Source organism: Colias eurytheme, chromosome 6, assembly GCF_061535395.1.
Source record: "Colias eurytheme isolate Ceu_HAF_F1 chromosome 6, ilColEury1 Martin Lab GWU primary, whole genome shotgun sequence".
Taxonomy (NCBI): domain Eukaryota; kingdom Metazoa; phylum Arthropoda; class Insecta; order Lepidoptera; family Pieridae; genus Colias; species Colias eurytheme.
In genome coordinates, this window is record NC_142985.1 from 11879324 (window position 1) to 11906907 (window position 27584).

Below are 27584 nucleotides of genomic sequence, written 5' to 3' on the forward strand. Positions count from 1 at the left end.
ATTAGGTTTTAGACAAAGCGGGCGAAGCCGCGGGCGGTAAGCTAGTTCACTATAAAATACTTCTTCTTTTTTACCATATTTTATTGCGTGTATAATAGTCTTAACCAACCCGACTCATTACACGGAGAAATTTACAAAATACCGGACTTTTAACACTTCGTGCAATATAGTTTGTTAGCAAATTGTGGTATTTGTAAGGCCATTAACCTTAGCATTACTTTATAGCACGTGAGTACATGTGACTGATAAGATCATTTGCTTTATGGTGTAGTTACCAGATGAAATTGTACAATAAAAGCTTTTGTGTAGAATCGGCTTTGATGCAAATGGTTTACATATGGAAAGAAGTTAAATTATTATTATAATTTTGTTATTTTAGAGCTTTTAGTTTAGTTTAGTTTATAGACATAATATTATTATGATCAATATTGGGAGAAGCCTCTGTCTCCTGAGACACAGTATTTAGTTCGGGAGCCGAAGGATTCATTATTTTGACCTGTGTAATTATGTCAATATTTTTATTACTATTTTTTTTATTATAATCTGAGTTTGAGCAGAGAGTATATAATAGTATATAATGAATCGCAAAATGTGTTGGTAAGCGCATAACTCGAGAACGGCTGAACCGATTTCGATAATTCTTTTTTTATTATATTCCTTGAAGTACGAGGATGGTTCTTATGTAGAGAAAACGTAAACATGTACCACGGGCGAAGCCGGGGCGGACCGCTAGTTTAATATAAGTTTTGCTTTTGTGGCAATTTATTAAGCATTTTTGGGTACATTTCTCAGGAATTCTATCAAAACGTAATCAGGCGTGATAGTTTAACAATTGGACAGGAAATAAAACATTCAATATCTAATACCTATTATTTTTATTTCAGTAGGTATTCATATATCTGATACTTATATCCTTATTTCAATACCATCTTATTCTTATCATGCAATACCTGTGAATGTTTATATTTAGAGATGTACTGTTTTGTACGTAATTTTTAATTTACAGCAAAAGGTGGGTTTCAAAATATGTTTCCAAAAATTTGGAATCGACTACATAATTCTTTAAAAATACGATTCTTCTTCTCAATAGCATTTATCACCAAAAGGATGTTTGCAATCATCTACAGAACAAGCAAGATATCCGCTCGGTGCTCCAGACGGATAGGGCTCTTCTCCTAAGTAGTTTCCACTGAAATTGAAAAAAAGAAATATAAGAAAAAGAAATTGTCACACTGTTATTATTTAGATAACAGAGCCAATCCTTTCCTATCCTACTTCCTATCCCACTTATGTTATAAATGCGAAAGTTTGTGAGGATGGATGAGTACACGTGTATGTTTGTTACTCTTTCACGCAAACACTACTGAACCGATTACAATGAAATTTAGTACACATATAGAGGGTAACTTGGATTAACACATAGGGTAGGTTTTATCCCGGAAATCCCAAGGGAACGGGAACTATGCGGGCTATTTTTCTTTGAAAACGCGGGCGATGCCGCGGGCGGAAAGCTAGTATTGGATAAACTAATTTTACTAACAAACATAATAAAACTAGCCTCCTAACTATCTCTAGATATAAAAATTACATTACAATACAGCTTTGTTGCGATGTAAAAGAACAACAAAAATGCACACTTTATAAGTACGGGTAAATGCTGAAAGTTACCTTGGTCCATAATTGCAAACGAAATAATAGTTTATCCAGCCATCCTTCTCTTGAGAAGATAATCCGCAGCCAATGTACACAGAATCAGACCAGACCATCTGAAATCATTATACAATTTACTTATTTATCTTTATTTTTAAGTATGATCGATTAGAAATTAGACCTACTATAGACCGCCAACCCTATAATCAATATAGTGAGAGCGTAGGTTCCGATTGTAGATACAACCAAACAAATCTTATGCTGCTGGTTGCCGTTGGTTTTAATGTAAAATTTCTATGTTTGCAAGTTGCTTTTAGTGTAAAAAAGGACGCGCAAGCAAGGAAGCTGCTTGTAGCTGGCAATTTTATTATCGAAAAACGAATGTAGAGCTAGCACGTATAAGAGTTTGACGAAGGATTAAGCGCGTCACACACGGTGAAGATACTATAATATTTTATCTTAAGATACTGTTATATTTTATATTACAGTATCTTAACGCATCCGGTATCAGCGTTCGGACCATCATTTTTAGGGTTCCGTAGCCAAAATGGCAAAAACGGAACCCTTATAGTTTCGTCATGTCCGTCTGTCCGTCTGTCCGTCTGTCCGTCTGTCACAGCCGATTTACTCGGAAACTATAAGTACTACAGTGATGAAATTTGATGGGAATATGTGTTGTATGAACCGCTACAAAAATATGACACTAAATAGTAAAAAAAAGAATTGGGGGTGGGGCCCCCCATACATGTAACTGAGGGATGAAATTTTTTTTTTCGATGTACATACCCGTGTGGGGTATCAATGGAAAGGTCTTTTAAAATGATATAAAGTTTTCTAAAAAACATTTTTCTTAAAGTGAACGGTTTTTGAGATATCAGCTCTCAAAGTCGTAAAAAGTATGTCCCCCCCCCTCTATTTTTATAACTACGGGGTATAAAATTCTAAAAAAAATAGAGGTGATGCATGCTAATTAACTCTTTCAACGATTTTTGGTTTGATCAAAGTATCTCTTATAGTTTTTGAGATAGGTTGATTTAACTGTAATTTATTATATTTGCTGCTACGGAACCCTTTGTGCGCGAGCCCGACTCGCACTTGGCCGGTTTTTTTTTCTTTTTGTCATTGCGTACTAAGACCCCTGTAGAACCGCCATCCTGTTACAAATGACCCAAAAAATTTCGGGTCATTTGTAACAAGAAGGTTCAGTTTAAGATACTGTAATATAAAATATTACAGTATCTTAAGATAAAATATTATATAGTATCTTCACCGTGTGTGACGCACTTAAAAGTTTTCATGCTATTTTCATTATTTTTAAGCTTGTAAAATTCGTCTTGCTTAGCAAATTAACTGTTTAAAAAATATATGTACGTATGAGACGTCATGCAATTTTATACAAAGCGACATAAAAAGTCATTCGATAAGATAGACCTTTTTTTAAGAAAAATAGATAAATTATTAACATATTTACCTGTAAATAATGTCCAATCATTTTCTTAGATTCTATCTGTTCAGAAGTTAATGGTCCGTATGTATAGTCCTTATGTTCATTGAACCACGAATTCAAAGCACTTTCCGGGTTAAACTTGAGATTTTTATCCGTAGAACCTTGCCAGTATATGTTCTCACCTGTTGTGAATCTATTCGAACCTAGACAATAAAAAAAAATTTTAAAAACACACACAAAAAATGTAGGACAATAAGGTAGATTAAAATAAGTTTACAAAATGAATTACTAGAACTAATTATAAAATATTATAGTAAAAATATTCGTCATAAATATCCAGAACGAAAGAAAAATGTCTTCATGAGTTTTATAAATATGGCAAATGCAATGATTATACAATACACATATTATTATTTTATTTTACAAGTCATAATTAAGTTTAATTAAAAAGAAATAGGCAGTTACCAATACTCCTGTCGGGATTGTGTTCAAATATGTTTCTCGAAGCCCATTTTGAAGCTTTTGCAGCCAATTCCTCATCCCATATCTAAATAAAAAAAATGTTAATATTAAAAACATAACAACCACAAACAAACATACATACTTACATATACCTATATAATATTTTATACACACATTTAGTTCATTAAAAATGTATAGATTTTAATTAAGTAAATTAGTAGGTAAATAACCTACACAATATTGAAACATGTTAAAATTCAACTTATTTTAAATACAAGGAAATGCGTAAAATCAAACTACACGTAATTTATAGATCTTCATGAAGGTAAGATTTTAATGTTATTATTATGTTAATATTCTGCAAAACACAATAGATCACAAATAACAAAATAACTAAAAATAAATAAATTTATTTATTTTATTCATTGTACAAACATGAATGGACAAAGCAGAAAAAAAGAACAATATCACAAAAAGGCATCATTTGTTGTTTATATAAACTAAATATTAAATCCCACCAAAAACATTTTCATGTAAAATGTTGCCAAGACGAGCCCATATATATATGACTCGCACTGACAAAAAGTTATCAGATCTCACGTAGAGCCAAGCTTCTAACACTACACGCCCTAACTCTACAAGGCCTAACTTCACAAACTCTACACCGTCAAAATATGTGGCTTGGCCATTTCGCTACATTCACATCGGCGTAAGGTGAAAAATTAATACACTGTTCATTACTTTTGTGTTATACAATAGTTCTTGTAGTAACGAACGGCCAAGCCACATATTTTGACTAAGGTGTAGAGTTTGTGAAGTTAGGCCTTGTAGAGTTAGGGCGTGTAGTGTTAGAAGCTTGGCTCTACATGAGATCTGATAACTTTTTGTCAGTGCGAGTCATATATATATGGGCTCGTCTTGGCAACATTTTACATGAAAATGTTTTTGGTGGGATTTCATTTCTTTTTGTAAGTTGTTTGTAACAATTTTTTTTTTATTTTTAGCTACTGTGTGGACGTAAGAGGCAGGAGACGTTCGCAACACTTCTATTCATTCATATTTATATGATCTGATCTGAAGTATATATCTCAATATATGTCGATTAAATTTTTAATTTTTTTTTTAACAAGGAGTACCTATACATATATATATATATATATATATATATCTATGGGAACCAAGCTTTAGATTATTAGATTAGACCTCTAGCGTCATCAAAATTTAATTTAAAATTACAGGTCTCATACAAACTCCCATCCCCTAGTTTAAGGGGTTGGGGGATGAAAGTTACAAATTTTATAATTTTTTTGTTGTTTGTGTGCTAATACTAGTTTACATACAAAATTTCAGCTTTCTAGGACATTAGGAAATACCTCAAGAATTTTGATGATCATCAGTGAGTCAGTGACGAAATTAGCGTTTTTTAGATATAAATAAAATCTGAAGTATAAAAGCTAATGTAATTAAAACTTAATATGTTCAATAAGTCCGCTATTGACAATATATCCCGAAAATTTTGTTGATCTAGCATAATCCAAACCCAAGTTATGAGGGTTCAAAAAAACGTCGAAGCGCTTCGAGAAAAGGTAGGTAGTGCCCGTGGGCGTAGTCGCTTGGCTCGTCTTGGCGGGGGCACTACCGTGCCCCCAGATGTACTTCAAAGTCCAAAGATATATAACTACTTTGTACATACTTACTAAAAATATTAGTAAATAGTTAAAATAGTACATATTATAGGTACACATACATAATATTATTTTAAAGAGGCACTAAACTATTTTCTATTTAAAATGTCATTAGTGTAAATGGGAATATAATTATATTATGATTTAAGTTTTTCTCTAATAATTATTTTTTAATTTTAGTAAACGGTTATCACTTATCAGTATTATTGAATTGATAAAAATTTAATGCATGAAGATAATGATAAAATATAATATAATCTTCTTTTTCATATATGAAAATGAGTCGCAAAATGTGTTGGTAAGCGCATAACTCGAGAACGGCTGAACCGATTTCGATAATTCTTTTTTTATTATATTCCTTGATGGTTTTTATGTAGAGAAAACGTAAATATTATGTACCACGGGCGAAGCCGGGGCGGACCGCTAGTAGTTAATAAAAATTGACAAATATTTATATTCATTGATTTATCGATAGTTCATCAACTATAGGTATTATGGCGCGTTTTCGACCTGCACCGGTTGACCTGAAGTGAAGCTGTGACCGCGCGCTCTCCACTCTGTATCTCGAAAATGGTTCACCATATAAAAAAATTTTTAAACAAAATTTGTAGATTTGTATGCTACAGAATTGACAATAAATACAAATAGCAAAAAACCCATAGGAAATGAGATATTTCCAAAAAAGCGCAAAAATACGATTTTTGTGACCTTTAACCTTGCAATTTAATAGTTGCTTACACCCTACCATATTACCAGTAGGTTTTAAGACAACTTTTATGGTGTCAATATACAAGTATTTACAGACTTACAGCTGGGTATCTCGAATTCCGAGATTCTTACCCAATTTAATTAAGCTTAAATGACTGGACTTAATTTATAGATAGATCATGCGACGATAATATATAACGCGACTAACGGCAAATGTAAACACTTAATAAATACATAAACAAGTCAATAACTGCGACTTCAAACTTGCACTTGCAACATTTACAAATACAGACATAAATGCTCATAAAATAAAAACTACTGGGCCTATCTGAATAAAATGTTTATGGGACCAATTCAAAACCATCCCGCATCGAACAAAAAAAGAATCACGTAAATCGGTTCAGAAACCACGGAGTAAGTAATCGGTGTACATACATAAAAAAAAAAAAAACATACCGGCCGAATTGATAACCTCCTCCTTTTTTTGAAGTCGGTTAATAATAAATATTTCAGGACAATATTATTATTTATAAGGAACATGTTATTATAAAGAGGTAACATTTCATACCACGGCATTCATTTCTGAAGCATCTGGTTGATCGAAGACTGCGCCCTGCGCGAGCTCGAGCCTCCTTTCATTGTGCCCGTTTACTATTGTTTTGATTTGTGCACATGTTAATGGTGTTGCAGCTGGAAAGAAAATTTTAACTTTATAAACTGGTATTTCATTTACTTTAAACTTAAGGCACCTACGACCTACTACTACAACTACTTAGTTTACGATTTATCGCCTTTTTTTCTAATAAGCCTATTACATACAGCGAGCTTTTCTCAGACGAGCCACGTCCAATGCTTCGAGAGTCTACTCGCTTTATGTGGACCCGCCTATTGAAATTGTATTGTATAAAACAATATGTTTCGTACATTGTTCAATATTTTTTTTAAGAATTAGAAAGTAGAATATTAATACTAAATTTTTAATATTAAAAATTGAGCCGCTAAGGCGCTACATTTAGTCTGTAGGTAGTAAAATTGATAATTTTATAATTGAGATAAATAAAACAATTAAAAAAAATGTTTAACTTACAAGCCTTCGTTCCTTGACAAGCAATACAGCCAAAAAATAACAACGATACTAAAACACGGGAGTCCATTGTTAACAGACTTCTTTAAAACGTTCGATTTAACCACCGATTGGTTCCTGACTTCGTTATATAGTGACACAAGTTAGGGAATTAGATAAAACTAATTGTGAATGTAACCACAATTTAACTGAGATTACAGAAGCTCGTTTAAATGACATCGGACCGATAGTTTTATCGTCAATCGACTGTCAATGTAACGTGAAGCGTCGAGCACCTACATCATACATGAGTCTGTGCTGTGTCTTTGTTTTGCCACTAATCTGAAATTTGAATAAAAATTAATAAGAATTTAATCATTTAACGGCATTAATATCGATTTAAAAATAAATCGAATTCACAAAGGTGATGTAGTACCTATAAGTAGGTATAATATGCGAACGGCTTTAAAATTATCGGTTTGCAGACGATGATGTCGTTCCGACACAATTTAAATCACCTAGAAACGTTAATAATTTTTATAAAATTATTAACATTATTATTTACTGCGATATAGATAGTTTAGATGGATTGGTATTTTATTGTATTAGGTATTTAGAAATTAAAGACTTTTTGAGGGATTTTAGCGTTTGTTATTATGAAAATACTGATGCGATAACATTTTTACTCTTAACATTATATTATGTATTTTCACTTATAATACCACAAGAGCTTCATAATTATCGGGTATTTTCCGATAGGTTTGTTGCAAACAAATGAAGGAGTCAAGTTTTTAGTCAAGGTTAAAAAATCACGAGCGCGAAGCGATTTTTCCTGAAAAACTTGACGACTTTATTTGTTTGCAGGGAACCTTGAGGGAAATGCCAGATAATTTTGAAGCTCGTGTGGTATTCGGGAGATTATTTTTCCGTCCCAAATGTCGGCCAATAATTTCACAATTGAATTGAACCTGTCAGTTTGACGTCAACGACCAGAGAAAATTTTCAAAAAATTATCAGTATAATACCATGTAGGTTGTACCACGTGACGTCGAATGGTGCAATTCTATTGGTCGATATTTGGGTCGGAAAAATAATCACATTTAATGAAAGTTCACTTTTTTCTCACTAAATCTTTAAAAAAGTGTTAACTAACGTTAACGTACCCAGACATCATACACTTGTTGTGGGATGTGTTTGCAAAGAACCAGTCATATCACTTCATTTAGTTTGAATTTTTATAGCCGCAGATTTATTATAATTGTTATTTGAATTGAATTTAAAGATGTGATAGTATTTTAATCGATTACCTATTGTAATAATTTTGTTATTTTAATATTTAAATTATAATTATGTATATTATGTCATTTGTATTCATGAAAATAAATAATTTGAAATTGAATTAAAAAAAAATATCTACTTCCTTAACCTTTAGAATAACATGCCATAGATAACTAGATAATATAACTTAATAACCTAATCCATACTTAATATTATAAATGCGAAAGTAACTCTGTCTGTCTGTCTGTTACTCAATCACGCCTGAACTACTGAACCAATTTGCATGAAATTTGGTATAGATATATTTTGATACCCGAGAAAGGACATAGGATAGGTTTTATCCCGGAAATCCTACGGGAACGGGTTTTTCTCTGAAAACGCGGGCGAAGCCGCGGGCGGAAAGCTAGTATATAATAATGTTGTGGATATTTACCTCGGGCTTCAAATCCACATATTAGATATTTTCTTGTTGGCAACACTATCGATTGTAGTCAATACATTAAAGGGTGTGTTGTTTCAAAATCGGCTGGTTCGATATTTAGCTGTTTAATCTAAATGTATTTTTTTTAAATCTGACGACGCAGTTTATAGTCATCAAAATGGCCCTTTAAATCGAAAAACACTGAAATTTTTTTTGGGTAATGTTTAAATGAGGAAAATCGATTAGTTGGAGTTTGCCTACCTACAGCTTTTCAAAAATGAGAACTTTAATACTATTAAATTCAATAAAATAAATAATACCTTAATTATTATACTATACTAATTACTAATATGGTATTATATTATTATCTGTACATTATCTAAATATCTGTCCCAATTAGGTCGTCAAATCCAAATTACAGAAATCTTATCTAAACAAAAAGCATTTCAAATAAATGTAATGGCATAAATCATGCAGATTTTAACAGCTGCACCCTGCCGATAAATAATCAGGCGTGATAGTTTAAGAATTGGAGAGTAAATAAAACATTCAATATCTTATACCTATTATTTTTATTTCACTAGGTATTCAATATTCATATATCTAATACATACATCCTTATTTCAATACCATCTTATTCTTATCATTCAATACACAGTTAATATTTTTATTTAGAAATGAACTGTATCGATCTCTTAATTTTTCGTTTACAGCAAAAGGTGGGTTTCAAAATATGTTTCCACAAATTTGGCATTGATTTCATTAATTCTATAAAAATACGATTCTTCTTCTCAATAGCATTTATCACCAAAAGGATGTTTGCAATCATCTATAGAACAAGTAAGATGGCCGCTCGGTGTTCCAGACGGATAAGGCTTTTCTCCTAAGTAGTTTCCACTGAAATAAAACAAAAATAATAAAAAAAAAATGTTGTGTGGTTTTATGAAACCACGGTAAAAGTGAAACTTTCCGAACACTGCTTTATACCTACTCGGCAGCCGACCGTCACGCGACATGCGCTACACAGACCAAAAAGTTTGAGACGATGTAATAAAAGTTTCACTTTAATAACTTTTTTCACACTGTAATAATAATTTAGATAACAGATCTCATAATATTATAAGACGAACTTACTCTACATTTAATAAAGTACTACCTACACCTCTATCTCATTCTTAGGTACCTATCTTATCTTAATCTTAATACTTCTTAATCTATACTAATATTATAAAGAGGAAAAGTTTGTAAGTATGTATGTATGTATGTATGTATGTATGGTTTTCACGCATAAACTACTGGACCGATTTCAAAAATTCGTTCACCATTAGAAAGCTGCATCTTTACTGAGCAACATAGGCTATATTGCATTTTCAAAAAAATTAGAGATCCTTACCAAAAATGCAATAATGTAACCCAAGGTGTAAAAAAATCCTCAATAAAACTTCTGTCATCGCGTGCGCTGCGGAATCTATTGAAGATAGAACAAAAAAATGTTCTACGGTATTATAGAATGGATCAATATCTACAAGAAAGTCCGCGATACCATATGTCCATCTTCAGTAGTTATGTTACTACAACAACTTTTTTACGTTTTCAAAGTAAATAGAAGTGCCGACAGTAATCAAACCATGTTATCCATACACATATATTAATCCTTATCCCATTTAATGATGTATTATTATAGACTGTTTCAATACCAGCAAAATACTTTTTAAATGAAAAGAATTGGATATTCCATTCAAAAGATATAACGAATTTTTAAAAGTGTCAATCTACAGAAAATAGTAGGTATACTGTTCGAGCACGCCGTAGTGCGGGGGTCACGGAGGAATTCTACCAACATGCGTCTTGACGGAACACAGTGGGGTTTTAGTCGGTAGGAATCCGACATAACCCACGGCCCCTCCCCCGGAGACCGTGGGTATCTATGAAAGATTTCCCCACTAAAACAAAAAAAAGTAGGGCCGTAGTGCGGGACGGGGTAAAGGTGATTTTCATGTGATTAAAAATTAAACCTATAGTCCGACCTATAGTAGACTTTTCACTGTAACGATATCGCTATCTATGCGGGTGAAACCGCAGGGCATTGCTAGTACTATTATAAAGGCGAAAGTTTGTATGGATGTATGTTTGGATGTTTGTTAGTCTTTCACGTAAAAACTACAGAACCGATTACAATGAAATTTAGCACATATATAGAGGGTAACTTGGATTAACACATAGGATAGGTTTTATCCCGGAAATCCCACGGGAACGGGAACTATGCGGGTTTTCCTTTGAAAACGCGGGCGAAGCCGCGGGCGGAAATCTAGTATAATATATTTTATTCTGTTCGTGTGTTTCCAACTGAACTCCTTTTTGTGTGTACCTACTCAGATGAATTCGAGAATGTTATTGATTGAAAAATAAAAAGTCCAACCGACTGGGACCAGTGTAAAATTTTAAATCTAAAAATTTGGAACTATTCGTCTATTCCTTGGAATGAAGATAAGCACGATTAAAAATTCTTCGTATGATTTTTAATATATTTATCTTTATAAATCTTAATTTTAATACATAAATATTACCTTGGCCCATAATTGCAAACGAAATAGTAGTATATCCATCCGTCTTTCTGTTCAGAAGATAATCCGCAGCCAATGTACACAGAATCAGACCAGACCATCTGAAATCATTAAACAGTAGAAAATTAACTTACTTATCTTTGTTTTTAAGTATGATCGATTAGTAATTAATATAGTGAGAGCACGAGCGTAGGTTCCGATTGTAGAGACAAAAAAAAATTGGTTGTCTGTAAAGTCGGTTTACTGACGATAGTTGAACGTGACAACGTCCGATTGTGCTTCTTTGTCGCTCGTTCCGTGCTCTCGCTTGCACTTCAAGCCTTACACGGAACGCCTCAGAGCGAGGTAACGCCGCATGAGTCATGTTTTTTCGTGCGTGCAGCCGGCGCTATCGAATTATAAGACGTTGTCACGTCAAAAAAAAGTTGTATACGGCCGTTGGTTTTAATGTAAAACGTCTACATCAGGTAGTCGCTTTTGATGTATAAAATTCAAGGAGAAGCAAAGTAATAGACAAGCTGGTTGCAGCTATCAATTTTATTTTGTTTAAATAAATCGAAAAACGAATGTAGAGCTGGCACGTAAAAGAGTTTGACGAAGGATTAAAAGTTTTCATGCAATTTTTGTTAAATCCGTTTGTTTAGCACATGAAATCAAGAAACTTATATCTAATACACTGGAGATTTCAGTATGAACATTAACTTGTAACAAGAAAATTGACGTTGAATGACGCCTGTACGTTTTTTTATCCCTTTCACACCTAACTAACTACCTAGGTGTGAAAGGGATAAAAAAACATACAGGCGTCATTAAAGGTCATATTTTCTTGTTACAAGTTAATGTTCATACTGAAATCTCCAGTGTATTAGATATAAGCTTCTTGCATGAAATATTAATAAGTAAGCAAAACCTACAAAACCTCATCAAATTTGAGTCAACTAAGAATATGAAAATTCATTCGTTAAGATATCCTATAATAAAAAAAACACACAAAAAATAATACATTTTACCTGTGTATAATGTCCAACCATTTTCTTAGATTCTATCTGTTCAGAAGTTAATGGTCCGTATGTATAGTCCTTATGTTCATTGAACCACGAATTCAAAGCACTTTCCGGGTTAAACTTGAGATTTTTATCCATAGAACCTTGCCAGTATATGTTCTCACCTGTTGTGAATCTATTCGAACCTAGACAACAAAAAACAAATATTGTTTAAAAACTCACACAAAAAAGTAAGGACAATAAGGAAGATTAAAATATGTTTACAAAATGAATTACTAGAACTAACTATAAGATATTATAGTAAAAACTAGCGGTCCGCCCCGGCTTCGCCCGTGGTACATATGAAAAATAGATGTTGGCCGATTCTCGGACTTACCCGATATGCACAGAAAATTTCATGAGAATCGGTCCACCCGTTTCGGAAGAGTAGGTATGCAGACTAACATTGTGACACGAGAATTTTATATATAAGACTAGCGGTCCGCCCCGGCTTCGCCCGTGGTACATATGAAAAATAGATGTTGGCCGATTCTCAGACTTACCCGATATGCACAGAAAATTTCATGAGAATCGGTCCACCCGTTTCGGAGGAGTATGCAGACTAACATTGTGACACGAGAATTTTATATATAAGATATTCATCATAAATATCAAGAAAGAAAGAAAAGTGTCTTCATGAGTTGTATAAATATGGAAAATGCAATTATAATTGGACAATACACAGTTATTTACAAGTCAGAATTAAGTCAAATTATTTTTAACAGGATATTACCAATAGTCCTGTCGGGATTGTGTTCAAATTTGTTTCTCGAAGCCCATTTTGAAGCTTTTGCAGCCAATTCCTCATCCCATATCTAAATAAATAAAAAAAATGTTAATTATTAAAAACACAGCAACTACAAACAAACATGCATACTTAAATAATATTTTATACACACATGAAGTTCATAAAAATTATATCTAAGATTTTAATTAAGTAAAGTAGTTAGTTACCTACACAATATTGAAACATGTTAAAATTCAACTTATTTTAAATACAAGGAAATGCGTAAAAAACAAACTTAACACGTAATTTATAGATAAGACTGTAAATGTTATTATTATGTAAATATTCTGCAAAACGCAATAGCTGACAAATACCAAAATAACGAAAAATGTAATATTAACAACGAAGAAAATAACCAAGTAATCTGAAAACACAGTAATAATATATTTAATAAGTAAATAATATATTATTATGTACTAGGTTTCCGCCCGCGGCTTCGCCCGCGCAGTCAAAGAAAAACCCGCATAGTTCCAGTTCCCGTGGGATTTCCGGGATTGCGTCATTTTCCCGGAATAAAAAGTAGCCTATGTCCTTTCTCGGGTATCAAAATATCTCCATACCAAATTTTATGAAAATTGGTTCAGTAGCTTAGGCGTGATTGAGTAACAGACAGACAGATAGAGTTACTTTCGCATTTGTAATATTAGTATGGATTAAACAATATAAATATTTTTAACTAATGAATATAAGCTTTTTAATTTGATAAATGATAATGATAGAAAAATATATAGAAAATCCTGAAAATCTGTCACATGTGCATTAAAATATGAACTGCTACAAGACAAAAAGTGATTCAAGGCTCTATCTAGGCATGCATGCCCTTTCATAGACTACAGTATTACAGCTTACCATCAGGTACCTAGTGGTGCAGTCAAATGCCTGGCTATTTTATAAAAAAAAGACGTGTGCCACTCGGGGACTGCCGCGGTAAAGCTTCAAGCCACACCTCCGCGCCCGTCGGAGTGGGGAGCGTGAGTTTTTTCGTTACTAAATTTCTGGATTTGGTCCCCGCGCTCAAGGCCCGCGATTGAAGCAATGCAATAGCTTATAAATCATGTAAATATTTTAAGAACTGCTTTGAAAACAGTAACGTTTTCCTTTCCCCAAATGAATTTCTTTGCATTTATTTGACAGGATAGACATTTAAAAAAAAAATATTTTCGTAAAATTTTAATCATATACTTACTCATTAATTTCAGGTGTTATATTAAAATATAATACGTTGGTACTTATGTTTGTCATTTCCCTACCAAATTACAATCACAGACACAACCTTCAGTTAAGATTTTAAGGCTTTTGTATTATTTTTTGCCATTTAGATACTCTACATATATTTGTTTTTTATCTAATGCGGGTAAACGTAATGGCATGTATTGATTTAATTTATCCTTCTATCTGTGCAAAAATATTTAAATGATCATGAATAAGAATATTATCATAATAAAGTTTCCGTTTGTGAAATTGTTTATACATTGATGAATTATTATAATAATTATAACAATAATTTTCAAGCTTGTGCTAATATAAAAATGAATCGCAAAATGTGTTGGTAAGCGCATAACTCGAGAACGGCTGAACCGATTTCGATAATTCTTTTTTTATTATATTCCTTGAAGTACGAGGATGGTTCTTATGTAGAGAAAACGTAAACATGTACCACGGGCGAAGCCGGGGCGGACAGCTAGTTATGAATATTTCTTGGGTCGACAGTATTGTGACATTAATTTATATTAAACTAGCTTACCGCCCGCGGCTTCGCCCGCTTTGTCTAAAACCTAATAAATTATAAACTAAAACCTTCCTCTTGAATCACTCTATCTATTAAAAAAAACGCATCAAAATCCGTTGCGTAGTTTCCTGAGATTAGCGCGTTCAAACAAAAAACTAACAAATTCTTCAGCTTTATAATACATTTTAGTATAGATAAAATATTTCATACCATATATTTCATCTCTGACGCCGCCGGCTGTTTGTGGACCCTGCCCTCAGCTAGCTGTAATCTCCTTTGATTGTGCCCGTTCACAATGGTTCTAATTTTTCTACATGGTAATGATGCTAGAAATAAAATCTTTTTTTACACACACAGTAAGTTAGTATTCTATAAATACTAATATAAAAATTTTAAAATAATGAAAATAAAATAATGAATTCTCTTACATGCCGGTTGAACATAAGCAATGCAGCTAAAAAATAACAACGATGTTAAAACAACACGAGAGTCCATTGTATCCAACGTTCAGTTAAACCACCGTTTGGCTCCTGGCTTCGTTATATAGTGAAACTGAGTTAGCCATCTTCGTTATACTTGTGCATTTAACTGAGGTTACAGAAGCTTGTTTAAATTATATCGGACCGATAATTTTATCGTTGACTGTCTTAGAGCCTTCTAGATTTAAAGCCTCTACGGCGGAAAACATGGAGGGTTGTCGCGTTAGAACCACAGGACAGTTCTTTGGCCTACTTATTATGATAATATATGTTACATATTTTGCCAAATTAAATTGATATGATTTCAAAAGAGCAACTATGGAGTATCTTGCCGATTCTTCTCCATAAAAACTGCTTTCCGAATCGGTGGTAAATGTTAAAAATATGTTATGACGATTCAAAAGTGCATCTAGAAGTCTAATTGAATAAATAAATGTTTGCGTTTGTGTTTACAGAAAAGTTTCAGTTCTGTTAAAATATATACATTTGCTATACGTGGAAATCAATTACTATATTTTTAACTAGGTACATAATTATATTATGTAAAAGGATGTGAAAAGGATGCTCTGAGTAAAAATACTTATCTAGACCAAACGAATGTCAATACAATGAAGAATTATGCGGGCCGGCTCACTTTTCGAATCACGTTCACAATTTTTATATTCCACATAAAATATAATCAGATTCCTCTATTTATTAGTGCTATTAAAATACAAAACCATTATTTCACATATTTCTTGTATGTACGGTCCACCTAGTAATATCGTACCTACACTATTTAAAATAGCGCGAAAGCTCATTGTTAACATTGCTCAGATAATAATAACGTAAATATTTACTACATTATGGTTAAAATTGTGTACCTAGTATGAATATTAAAGGCAAGTCAGCTGTTTCTTTACTTTTCTCTTTTCCATTTCCTATATTAATTTGTTACGAACATGGCAATGTTATCAATTTTGTTTATTATTATTGTCTGCCAGATATTTTTGCAAATTTGCTGATCTTATAAAGTTGCTTCTGTTCATCTTATCTATGTGGATTTAAGCGTTTGCAAATGTTATGTAGGTATATACCTAATCGATACAGTCTGCTATGTACCTACGGGCTACGATAACATTTTACAGTTAGGTACCCTTTGCACACTATTCTGTTGATTATTACCTTAAATTTTATAATAAATAGACTACGTCATGGTATCCAAGACCTCATTATGTTTAATTCTGTTGGATTAATTTTATTTTCAATTAAATAAAATTAAGAGGAGTTTTGCCTAGCTTTACATCATATGGGCTAAAGCCGAAATAAAATATTGTATGTTTGCCTAAGTTGATCATGTCACATTTTAAAAGCATGTCACTTTATCAAATCAATTTAGAGTTCTAACAGACGCACGGTAAGTTGTGAACGGCAGAGGCTGATTCAGCCGTCGCCACATGTCGACGGCAGTCGTCGTCACGTCGAGGGCAGCAGTCAATATGTCGACGGCTGCCGTCGACACGCAAAAACGGATGACGTCAAACGTTTTCAGTCTGCCGTCAATGACAAACTGCAAGCGTCGCCACTTGTCGATGGCAGCTGTCGACATCAACGACATATTGACTGCTGCCGTTCGACGACTGCCGTCAACAGGTGGCGACGGCTGAAGTAGCCTCTGCCGTTCACAACTTGCCGTTCGTCTGTTAGAACTCTTAGTAATAACAAGTTTGAAAAAAGCCTCTTAAAACTGCAATGTTAACGCCTTAAAATTGAACCAACAATTTTCGACAGGGGTACAACTAACCATACAAATTCAAGGGAATACCCGTCATACATACGTTGTTTATTTACATAATATCATAACAAATACGATGATAGACAAGTATACTTGTCTATCATCGTATTTGTCATAACGTCATCGTACATAACTAACTAATGGGCGTAAGAAATCAATTTTATGCCGTGAACGTGCGCAAAGTGACAAAACAAGCATTTCGTAAGAGCAACCGTATTATTAAATCGTTTTGTGGAATAGATAAAGCATTACTATGGTTATCATTAGCCGATTAGTGTGCGTTGAGATGACTGGCTGTTTGTTTTATTTGGTATAATTTTGAACTTTATGTGAAAGGCATAAGGTCGGTTTTGGTAAGTTAGTGAGGTGTTGATCCTACGTAGGCACGGAAAAACATATTTTTATGGTAATCTCACTTTTTGTAATTATTTCCTACTAGCTGATGCCCGCGACTTCGTCCGCGATTACGTCGTTTTTCGTCATTCGTCGTTTAAAAAAAATACGTGACGCTTTATTTTTGAATGTTCTTAATTGTCTCTTATAAAAATTAACTACATTAAAATTGAATACTCTGATAAGAAAATCTTAAAATCGGAGGACATCGAAAATCTGAGGAAAACATGAGTGAATTTGATTTAAATTCTACATTAGGTACTTAGTAATTCAAATAATAATCTAAATTAAATGTAGATTAACAGTTTGAGCGCATCATTATATAATATGTACCTCAGTATTAAATTACGTTATAGTTTACATAGTAATTTTACTAAAAACACGATGACTTTCTTTCGCGCTCGGTACAACAAACTTAGCATGTTTGTGGTACGTGGCCCGCGTCACTCGACCCCCCGTGAGTTCCCCTCCGTTACTATGCGAAAATACATTCGTCGCCCTACTGTAGGAAAAATTGTAATATTTTAAATTCGAGAAATATTGATTTCTTGTATTCGACTATTCGTTGTAGTCGAATACAAAATATATTTGAAGAAACTTAGGTTGGCCTTCAGGCAAAAGGGATCCTATCAAATGATAAACTTGACCTTGTATCTTAAAAGTAAGCATGAAAGGGTCCTCTGATAATTGTTGAGCACCAAAGGATCATTTAAAACGCACTACTATAAGAGCGAATATTGTCTAAGAACTGTTTAGATTGCACATGTTCCTCTAAAAGTAGTGATTTCAAAGGTTCTGGTATATCTTCAAACGAAAGCCGACTCCTTACTCTTCTTTAAAGCATTACAAAAAGAACATACTACGTTAATATCGCCTATACAGAAGATGATCTGTAATCAATTGTGAGGTTCCTTATAAGCAAACCCACTTTTATATTTGTCGGACCACACCACCGAACTCGTAGATTGATGTTTACCTCTAAGTCATTAAGACTGTCGAAATCTGTCTACAGTAAGACGGGCCTCTCGCTATTCGTCCGTTTCAAGAGACCAAATAGTTTCAATTCTTAATCTTTCATTAAACAAACTTATTAATCGTACTTGTCTCAAATAATCTTGTCTCAAATAATGGTAATATTCGCGTCCCTACTCTAGTCATTGCTTATGCTCATGTTCATCTTCAAGAGATCGAATAATATTATGGTGCACCCTATTATTTGTCAAACGGTCTTCATATTGAGTAAAAGTTTCAGATTATCGAGATAAAATATGCCATTTGCGATCAGCTGTGAGACGTTATACCCTCTCAGTGAAGGTTTCGGTCTCACAGGCAATTCTCGTTGTGAAGCGGTTTCAGGTTCTCGGCATAACACATGTTGTTTTCGGTCAATAGTAAGCCTCTTACCTCTAACCTTGAGAACTCTTATTTCTCATTTTCTTAGCTTTGCTCGAATTTCGATATAAAGATTTTTTAGGTGGCACTGATGCGAGTGAATAAAAATTAAGTTAAAACGGACTGAGAGTGTTATAATCATCAATCATCATCATCATCAATACATATAATAAAATTGTGGAAAAGCGATGTCTGTACAATGAAAATATGTAGAAAAAAATTAGCAGGTGTTATTATTAAATCGATCTTGAACCCAAAACTGTAGTTAAATTTTTTTTTGTCTGTTTGTCTGTATGTTTGTGCACGCTAATCTCAGAAACGGCTTATCCGATTTAGATGCGGTTTTCACTAATGTATTGTGGTAATTTTCATTTAACATTTAGTGTTTATTTCATATCAATCGGTTCATAAATAAAAAAGTTATGACAATTTATAAGTAATCACGGCGAACATTTGCTAAGGCATTCTATTGTACACTGTACAGTGTACGATAAAACGTAATTTATCTGTTATATGTACGCTACAGTTATTCCTTTACATGTCCAGGTGATCATATCAAAATTCCCCAAGGGTTTGGGGGTAAGCTGAGGTAGTAGGGGGGGGCGGGGTCAAATTAACATTATGGTTACTTCTAATAGGTAAATTTTCCACATAAAATGTCCTTTAAATTATGTCGTATTATATTTTTAACCCCCGACGCAAAAAGATGGGTGTTATGTGTTTGACTGCTATGTATTTCTGTGTGTGTGTGTGTGTCTGTCTATGGCACCGTAGCTGGCTAACGGGTAAACCGAATTAGATGCGGCTTTTTTTTTGTTAGGCAGCATATTTTCCGACGCTGGTTCTTAGATAAATTGTATCAAAATCGGTTCATCCACTTATTATACCTACATAGGGGTAAAAGTGGGAATGAAAATGATATAATAATTTATTTTTAAAGATCGTCGGGAAGTTTATGAAATTATTTATTCCTTTTTCTATACACTTTTCTTCGTCTAAACGGTTTAGTTACGTGCTCCCTCTCTCTCTCTTCAGCCTTTAGTTACGTGCGTGAGACAGGAAACATCTAATTTGGATTTGTTCCTGGATTTGATAAAAATTGAGTATCGATTAAGCTGATCAGTGGCTACACCATACATTATTAAAAACATCCATTTAAGAAAGGAAGGAAATAGAATTTGCTACTCTCCCCCCCTGGTTCCTAAAAAATAATATGACATAATTTAAAAGAAATTTGACGTAGAATTAGTTAGGCATTTCTTTTTTGATTTTCCATATTGTATACTAATCATAATTTTTAATTACAATATTATGTAGTAACTATTTGGTATAGGTTAGGCATTTCATTTCTTGATTTTCTTTAATAAGTTGGTACGTAAGTTTTTTAGCTCAGTTTAGTAAGAAATTTTAATAAGTAACAATTCTTTTAATTACATTTTATGGTAGTACGTATTTACTCAATAATTGTATGTTAAGTAGTAATTCAGCATGGGCGTAGCCACGGTGGGGCTGGGTGGGGCGCTTACCCTGGCTTTGATCTGGTAGGTACCAATTGTGAAGGGGAGTGGGCGTGGGCGTTGGCGTGGGCCTGGGAGTGAACGTGGGAGTGGAAGCATGAAAATAAAAACAATTATTGTTGCCCCACCCTGAGCCCATGGTCATAGGTCCCATAGTCACTATTCCACGCGGACGAAGTCGCGGGCACAGCTAGTAGACAAATATAATCAGAAAGCTTTGAACTCCTAAGCTCAACCATAAAAGATAGACATTTATGATGTCGGGAGATATTTTTTATATAATATGGAGAACAGAGTTACTCCTCTGCTCACGAATATGAAAAATAATTGTACCAAGTTTCGTTTAAATCCGTCGAGTAGTTTTTGTTTCTATAACGGTTATACAGACAGACAGACGGACAAAAATTTTTGGCGTCAGTGTCGATCCCTAATCACCTCGTGATAGTTATTTAGGAAATATATTTCATGTACAGAATTGACCTCTACAGATTTAATATAAGTATATAAGTATACATATAATTAGATTCCAATTTCCATGTAACGTTAAATTCGACTATACAATAACTAACAGACAACGCAGCTCTCGTTTCCGTAAGTTGAAGCGGCTACATATTCGGTCCTCATAACTTCACTTTTTGTGAACGAAACGACAGCGCGGTTTAATTCGATGCCAACATCATCAAAAAAAACGAAATATTTTTAATTGTGAAAAAATATTATGATTTACACTTTTAATACTATTTTAACATTAACACAAAATATAAGACTGTAAGTGTGTAAAAATAAATCCAGCTAGTTTCACATCAAACTTATGTTTTTAATTAGGTATACGACATGAAAATATATAATTAATTACTAAGCAATAATCATACAGGTAAATACTGAACAAAAGTATTAACAGTCAAAGTATATTTTTACTTACAACATGTAAATGATGAAGGAATAATAATTATCAACGAACTAACCTTTTTGTATTATTGTTTATAAATATAAATTCATAAACAATAAATTTATAAAGAATAGAAAAAATTCGACCACTAAAGAATGCTGGTTCGAGTCCCGCCTCGTTATCCAATTTTTAAAACACGAAGATTTTTAAAAATGTAACCAATGAACACAATCAATATTAGATTAATTTTAATGGTGTCTAGTTTGACTTATAATAATAAACATCTACCCTCACTTTTAAAAATGTAGTATATTCACACGAATTATAAGCGCACCTTATAGGGAAGGGAAGAATAAATAAATAACATAATTATATTTAAATTATTAATTTTTAACATTGTATTCAGTAGTGTTAACATGTAAATTGATTTGATTTTTACGAAATCTCATAGATGGCGCTGTTTCAAATTTGTATACTTAATACATTCATTAAACTGATTCTCTGCCCAAATTACGTAAATGACATCGTTTTTATTGTGTAAAGCTAGATAATAGCATGGCTTACCCGAAACCAACATTTAAACATGAATCTTTAGATTGTACGCTGTCGTAATACACGGAATACGTAAGAAAAAAAAAGGTTCACAGCTCCTCCCCCGGAGGTGATAGCATGATAATATGTTTAAAAAAGCCTCACCCGACCTGTTAGTAATATTCATGCAAAATTTGAAGTCAATCTATGCAGTATTTTTCGAGATTAGCCTGGACAAACATACAGACAAACAGACAAACAGACAAACAGACAAACAGACAAAAATTCTAAAAACTATGTTTTTGGCTTCTATATCGATTATAGATCATGGATTATGTATTCTTTTAAAAAAATATTCAATGTACAGTTTTGACTTTCCTACGATTTTATTATATGTATAGATACGAACGAAGCTAAGGTACATATTATGTCCAACTGAAACAGTTTCTTTATTATTAACTAGCGGTCCGCCCCGGCTTCGCCCGTGGTACATATTTACGTTTTCTCTACATAAAAACCATCCTCGTACTTCAAGGAATATAATAAAAAAAGAATTATCGAAATCGGTTCAGCCGTTCTCGAGTTATCGAGTCACCTAGAAAGCTTATTTATTTCAATTTGTCCGATAGTAATAATTATTTTTTTATAAAATTACTAGCGGTCCGCCCCGACTTCGCCCGTGGTACATATGAAAAATAGATGTTGGCCGATTCTCAGACTTACCCGATATGCACAGAAAATTTCATGAGAATCGGTCCACCCGTTTCGGAGGAGTATGCAGACTAACATTGTGACATGAGAATTTTATATATAAGACTAGCGGTCCGCCCCGGCTTCGCCCGTGGTACATTCGAAAAATAGATATTCTCAGACTTACCCGATATGCACAGAAAATTTCATGAGAATCGCTCCACCCGTTTCGGAGGAGTATGCAGACTAACATTGTGACACGAGAATTTTATATATAAGATAAGATAAACATTATTATTTACTGCGATAATATAGTTTCATCTGTATTGGTAAGGTAGGTATTTGATTGTATTAGGTATTTAGAAATTAAAGACTTTTTGAGGGATTTTACCGTTAGATATAAATACTGACACAACATTTTTACTTTTAATATCTATTATCTTTTTTCAATTTTCTATGTTCAAATAATATTAATTAACGTAAAATATTTTTCTTACTTTCTTTTAAAAAAAATGCCAACTATTAACGTTAACGTGCTCAGACATCTAAAGACTAAAAAAAATGTTCTTAACCCAAAAAAGTTGTCGAATTAGCACTGCATATCACACATAATGCCAAAATCTACTTTTAGTAAGGCCTTATACCAAAAAAATACGATTATATTGTGCATTGATTTATTCACTAGGGTGCTTTTCCACCAGAGATGTGCGAGGATGCGTAGCGAGGGATGTATTTGTAAAGAACCAATCATATCGCTTCATTTAATTTAAAGTTTGAAGCGTTTAGCATTTGAAGCGATTTACTATTAGTTATTTACAAACACATTTTTCGCTACACATTCTAGCACATTATTGGTGGAAAAGCACCCTTAGGTAACCATAGTACCTACGTGCCTCAACCTAGAAAAATTGGTCACGGGTTTTCCTTGGCCGAGCCGCAGAATAATAACTAGTAGCTAGCTAGCCGAGCCAAATCCTCTGGCCGGGCTGCTTCGCGCAGCAATTGCTCCGCGAGGCTGCTCGCTCAGTGTGGACCCGCCTTTACAAATTTTATAATCCTTAAAAGACTGAAACTTGAACGTCTGGTTACTTAAAAAAAATTACGAATAAAATAATGTTTATGCATGAAAATAATTACATACTATAATTGTTATTTGAATTGAATTTTTATCGTATTGGATATGATTGTTTTCTAATCGATTACCTATCATAATAATTTTGTAACTTTAATATAATTATAAGTATATGCCATTTGTAGATACCTTTATTCACATTTCATGAAAATAAATAATTTGAAAAAAAAGAAATCTACTTCATTAAACTTTAGAATAGTATGCTATAACTTAATAACCTTATAATAGATATAATGTACTTAAAAATTAGAATTTTGTTAAATATCATTCAATTTCATACTCAAGCATTAATTAATTTAACTACTTAGTATTCCTTCAGATGCGCTTATAAATCGTCAAAATACATCATTTATAATTTACTACCGGTTCATAAAGCTGTTCCTGTTTCGAGCCGACAAGAAACTTTAGTTGCTCTCCTTCATTGTCAAGATAGCTATTTATAAGTTTTCATTACAAATTCGAATATTGAAAATAATGTTGTGGATATTTACCTCGGATTTCAAATCGATTTTCGATAAGTTCGGGGTTCGAGACTAGAGTTCGGGTTATATGTGTATGTTGATATCATCACCAGTCACCACTGCTTGAAAGGTGAAGGAAAACATCGCGAAGAAAACCCCCGAGGGTCACGTCGAAGAATCAAAAGTTCAACGACAATTCGCCAACACGCAGCTACCGTATAAACTATAAAAATTAAAATCACGCACTTCTCTCATCAATATAATAATTAATATGCTTCCAGTACATACAATAGTGCATCACTGCTTAAATCCATCTTTAAAAATAAACAAAATTGAAAATATTATGAGTTTAATGACCGCGCGAGGCGGCCGCGGCGCGATGAAATCAAAATTTTTGTCGCGTTCTAATTTTAAATGTTAATTTTTTTCTTTTTCTATTGTGCCATAGACAAAAGTGATCAGATAAAAGGGTTTCTCTGTCTACGGATAAAAGTATAAAAATAGAAAGCATATTCAACCATGAAGTAGCAATACCTATAATTGGGTAGGTACCTACATTTCTTCGAAGCAAGTATCAAGTAATTTTCAAATTATGTAAAGCCGTTTCCGTAAGTTTCAGGTAATTACTTTCCACATATTAGGTATTTTCTTGTTGGCGACATATCGATTGCTATTATAGGGTGTGTTATTTTTTCTAAATCAACTGGTCAAAATCTAGCTGTTTAATCTAAGGTTTAATCTAATTGTATTTTTTTTTATTATGATGTTCAGTTCATTGTCACCAAAATAACCTTTTAAATCTTTATAAAATTGGATAATATGAGGATAATCGAGTTGATAGTTGGAGTTTGCCTACATTATAATACTATTAAAAAGTGGTATTCAATAAAAATAATAATACCTTAATTATTATACCTATTACTAGTATAGTATTATCACAGTGTATTATCACAGTATTACCATATATTTAGGAAATAATATTGTAATACTGTGGTATTATCGTCAAATTCAAAACAAATACAAAGGTGCGTGCCTAATAATTATTATCAACTTTACAGAAATCCTATCTAAACAAAATAGAATTTCAAACAAACGTAATGGTAATAAATCATGCAGATTTTAACAGCTGGACCCTGATCCGATAAACTTGCCGCTTGTCACTGATTTCAATGATTCGCGAGTGGGTCATTCAGTTATCCAGCGCGTTTACTCCGTAGTAGACGCGCATGATAATCGCGCCAAAATTTTCCCGCGCTTATTTGACGCAACTTTTTTCTACTTTTTCTGTCAACGACAACAAGAGGATTTATTCTGGAAGGTAATTACTTTATGAGAATTTTCTTGTATACTCATGATTTTTGATAGTCGTCAATTGGCTATACTTAATTCCGACGTTAGTTCCCACAGGTAATATTTGATATTATATACCTATTACCTACTGCCTTTTGTTGTTACTTGTTATCTAATGGTAATGCCAATGCATTGAATGTATTTAATATACTATAGCAAAAAACTTTCGTAATGTATATTTAACTATTGTCAGGAACCAAGCTTTAATTAGGTTTGTTTTATCTTCAAAAGATTCCGCAGTGCACGCGATGACAGAAGTTTTATTGAGGAATTTTTAACACCTTGGGTTACATTATTGCATTTTTGGTAAGGATCTCTAATTTTTTTCAAAATGCAATATAGCCTAAGTTGCTCAGTGAAGATGCAGCTTTCTAATGGTGAAGGAATTTTTGAAATCGGTCCAGTAGTTTGTGCGTGAAAACCATACATACATATAACCATACATACATATAAAATAAAAAAAAAAAAAAAAATAACATACATACTTACATAATTATTTTACAAACCTTTCCTCTTTATAATATTAGTATAGATATGTATTATAATTCACGATATAGTAGGTAGTAGTATTAATGGTAAACATTTTCATTAATGGTAGGTAGGTAGTATTTCTAAACTTCTTACTGTGTTTTTCAATAATTATGTAAAACTAGTAAGTAATTTCGATGACATTCAGCACTCAAATTTACATAAAATTAATTTATTCATTTAATAAATCTAAAGAACTATTTTGCCAGAAATTAAATTCAAAGAAAAAGGTTTACAATAAAACAGCAAGTTAGGTAGATACCTATAGGTACAAACTTTTTTAATGTTGTCATAACTTTATTAAAGTGTCTCTTTTTTATCTGTAGTTATTTTAAGAAGAACCGAAATTTTACTTGATAATTAAGTAGCTTGAAAGAAAATTGAACAAGTGATATTATATTAAGTTAAAATAAATTTTATAGTTTTTAAAACAACAAACCAACACACAAACAACACACACCAACTTGCCAAATTAGGTGTGAAAGGGATAAAAAAACATACAGGCGTCATTCAACGTCATATTTTCTTGTTACAATTTAATGGTCATAGTGCTATCTCCAGTGTATTAGATATACCTAAGCTTCTTGGTATCCATACTAATATTATAAATGCGAAAGTAACTCTGTCTGTCTGTCTGTTACTCAATCACGCCTTAACTACTGAACCAATTTGCATGAAATTTGGCATAGAGATATTTTGATACCCGAGAAAGGACATAGGCTACTTTTACCCCGGGACATAGGATAGATTTTATCCCGGAAATCCGACGGGAACGGGAACTATGCGGGTTTTTCTTTGACTGCGCGGGCGAAGCCGCGGGCGGAAAGCTAGTAAACTGTAAAGTTTGAATTAGTCAAGTGTCAAAATCGAGTTAAAGAAGTCGATAACATACAAACATACAGGTAAATCATATGTTAAAGAAATATACGGATACTAGATTTCCGCCTGCGGCTTCGCCCGCGTTTTCAAAGGAAAACCCGCATAGTTCCCGTTCCCGTGGGATTTCAGGGATAAAACCTATCCTATGTGTTAATCCAAGTTACCCTCTATATGTGTGCTAAATTTCATTGTAATCGGTTCAGTAGTTTTTACGTGAAAGAGTAACAAACATCCATACATCCATACATCCATACATCCATACATCCTTACAAACTTTCGCCTTTATAATATATATACGGATATACGGATATACGGATATACGGATATAGTGAATAAGGAACTTCCAAGCTCCAAGTGCGATACGTTGATAATCTTGACAAAGCTCAGTTAAATTTAACGGACTCGGACGTGAAATGCATACCTAATTTTAAAATATTTCGATATTATATGATTTTAATGGCTTGTTGCATTGCGCATTGTAGTGAAAAACAACAACACATTAGATATGCGGCTGGACCGAACACAGTGGGATTTTTGTCGTTAGGAATCCCAAATCCGACATATTGACATAACCCACGGCCTCTTCCCCGGAGGCCGTGGTTCATGCCTTCATGGTCGTAACGATTTCCCCACTTATAAAAAAGGTACCTAATAGTATATTTATAAAATACGAAATTTATAATAAAATACTCATAATTGTTATGTATACTTAATAAAATAATAAATAAGTTA

At 33.0% G+C, this 27584-nt stretch overlaps 2 protein-coding genes across 4 annotated transcripts in view; one reads left to right on the top strand and one right to left on the bottom strand.

Annotated features, from left to right (window-relative positions):
- Positions 1-1019: 1019 nt before the first annotated feature.
- On the bottom strand, positions 1020-15377 carry LOC149908064 (venom allergen 5-like). Of its 3 annotated transcripts, XM_090103215.1 has the most exons (8): positions 15266-15377; positions 15048-15163; positions 13055-13136; positions 6521-6642; positions 3563-3644; positions 3122-3300; positions 1669-1766; positions 1020-1189 (listed from the first exon to the last, which is right to left on the bottom strand). In XM_090103215.1, exons 1-8 carry the CDS (start codon positions 15330-15332, stop codon positions 1084-1086), a joined length of 852 nt encoding a protein of 283 aa, XP_089959341.1. In that variant the 5' UTR covers positions 15333-15377; the 3' UTR covers positions 1020-1083. The 3 variants fall into 3 exon arrangements, with proteins under 3 accessions (XP_089959341.1, XP_089959343.1, XP_089959344.1); XM_090103217.1 differs by lacking the exons at positions 13055-13136; positions 15048-15163; positions 15266-15377 and adding an exon at positions 7040-7135; XM_090103218.1 differs by lacking the exons at positions 1020-1189; positions 1669-1766; positions 3122-3300; positions 3563-3644; positions 6521-6642 and adding exons at positions 9286-9611; positions 11282-11379; positions 12289-12467.
- Positions 15378-25298: 9921 nt separating this feature from the next.
- LOC149908065 (17-beta-hydroxysteroid dehydrogenase 13-like) overlaps positions 25299-27584 on the top strand; it is a 40017-nt gene continuing 37731 nt past the window's right edge. The window contains exon 1 of the mRNA XM_090103193.1: positions 25299-25413. Coding sequence (XP_089959319.1) covers positions 25322-25413 — 92 coding nt within the window. The 5' untranslated portion in view covers positions 25299-25321. The remainder of the gene's footprint in view (positions 25414-27584) is intronic.

Excerpts from the sequence above, each read along its gene's own strand:
- LOC149908064 (XM_090103215.1), bottom strand. The coding sequence starts at position 15,332 with ATGGACTCTCGTGTTGTTTTAACATCGTTGTTATTTTTTAGCTGCATT. Across the intron at positions 15,164-15,265 it reads TGCTTATGTTCAACCGGCAT|CATCATTACCATGTAGAAAA; the intron begins GTAAGAGAATTC and ends TTTTATTTCTAG. Across the intron at positions 1,190-1,668 it reads GTTTGCAATTATGGACCAAG|TGGAAACTACTTAGGAGAAG; the intron begins GTAACTTTCAGC and ends TTTCAATTTCAG.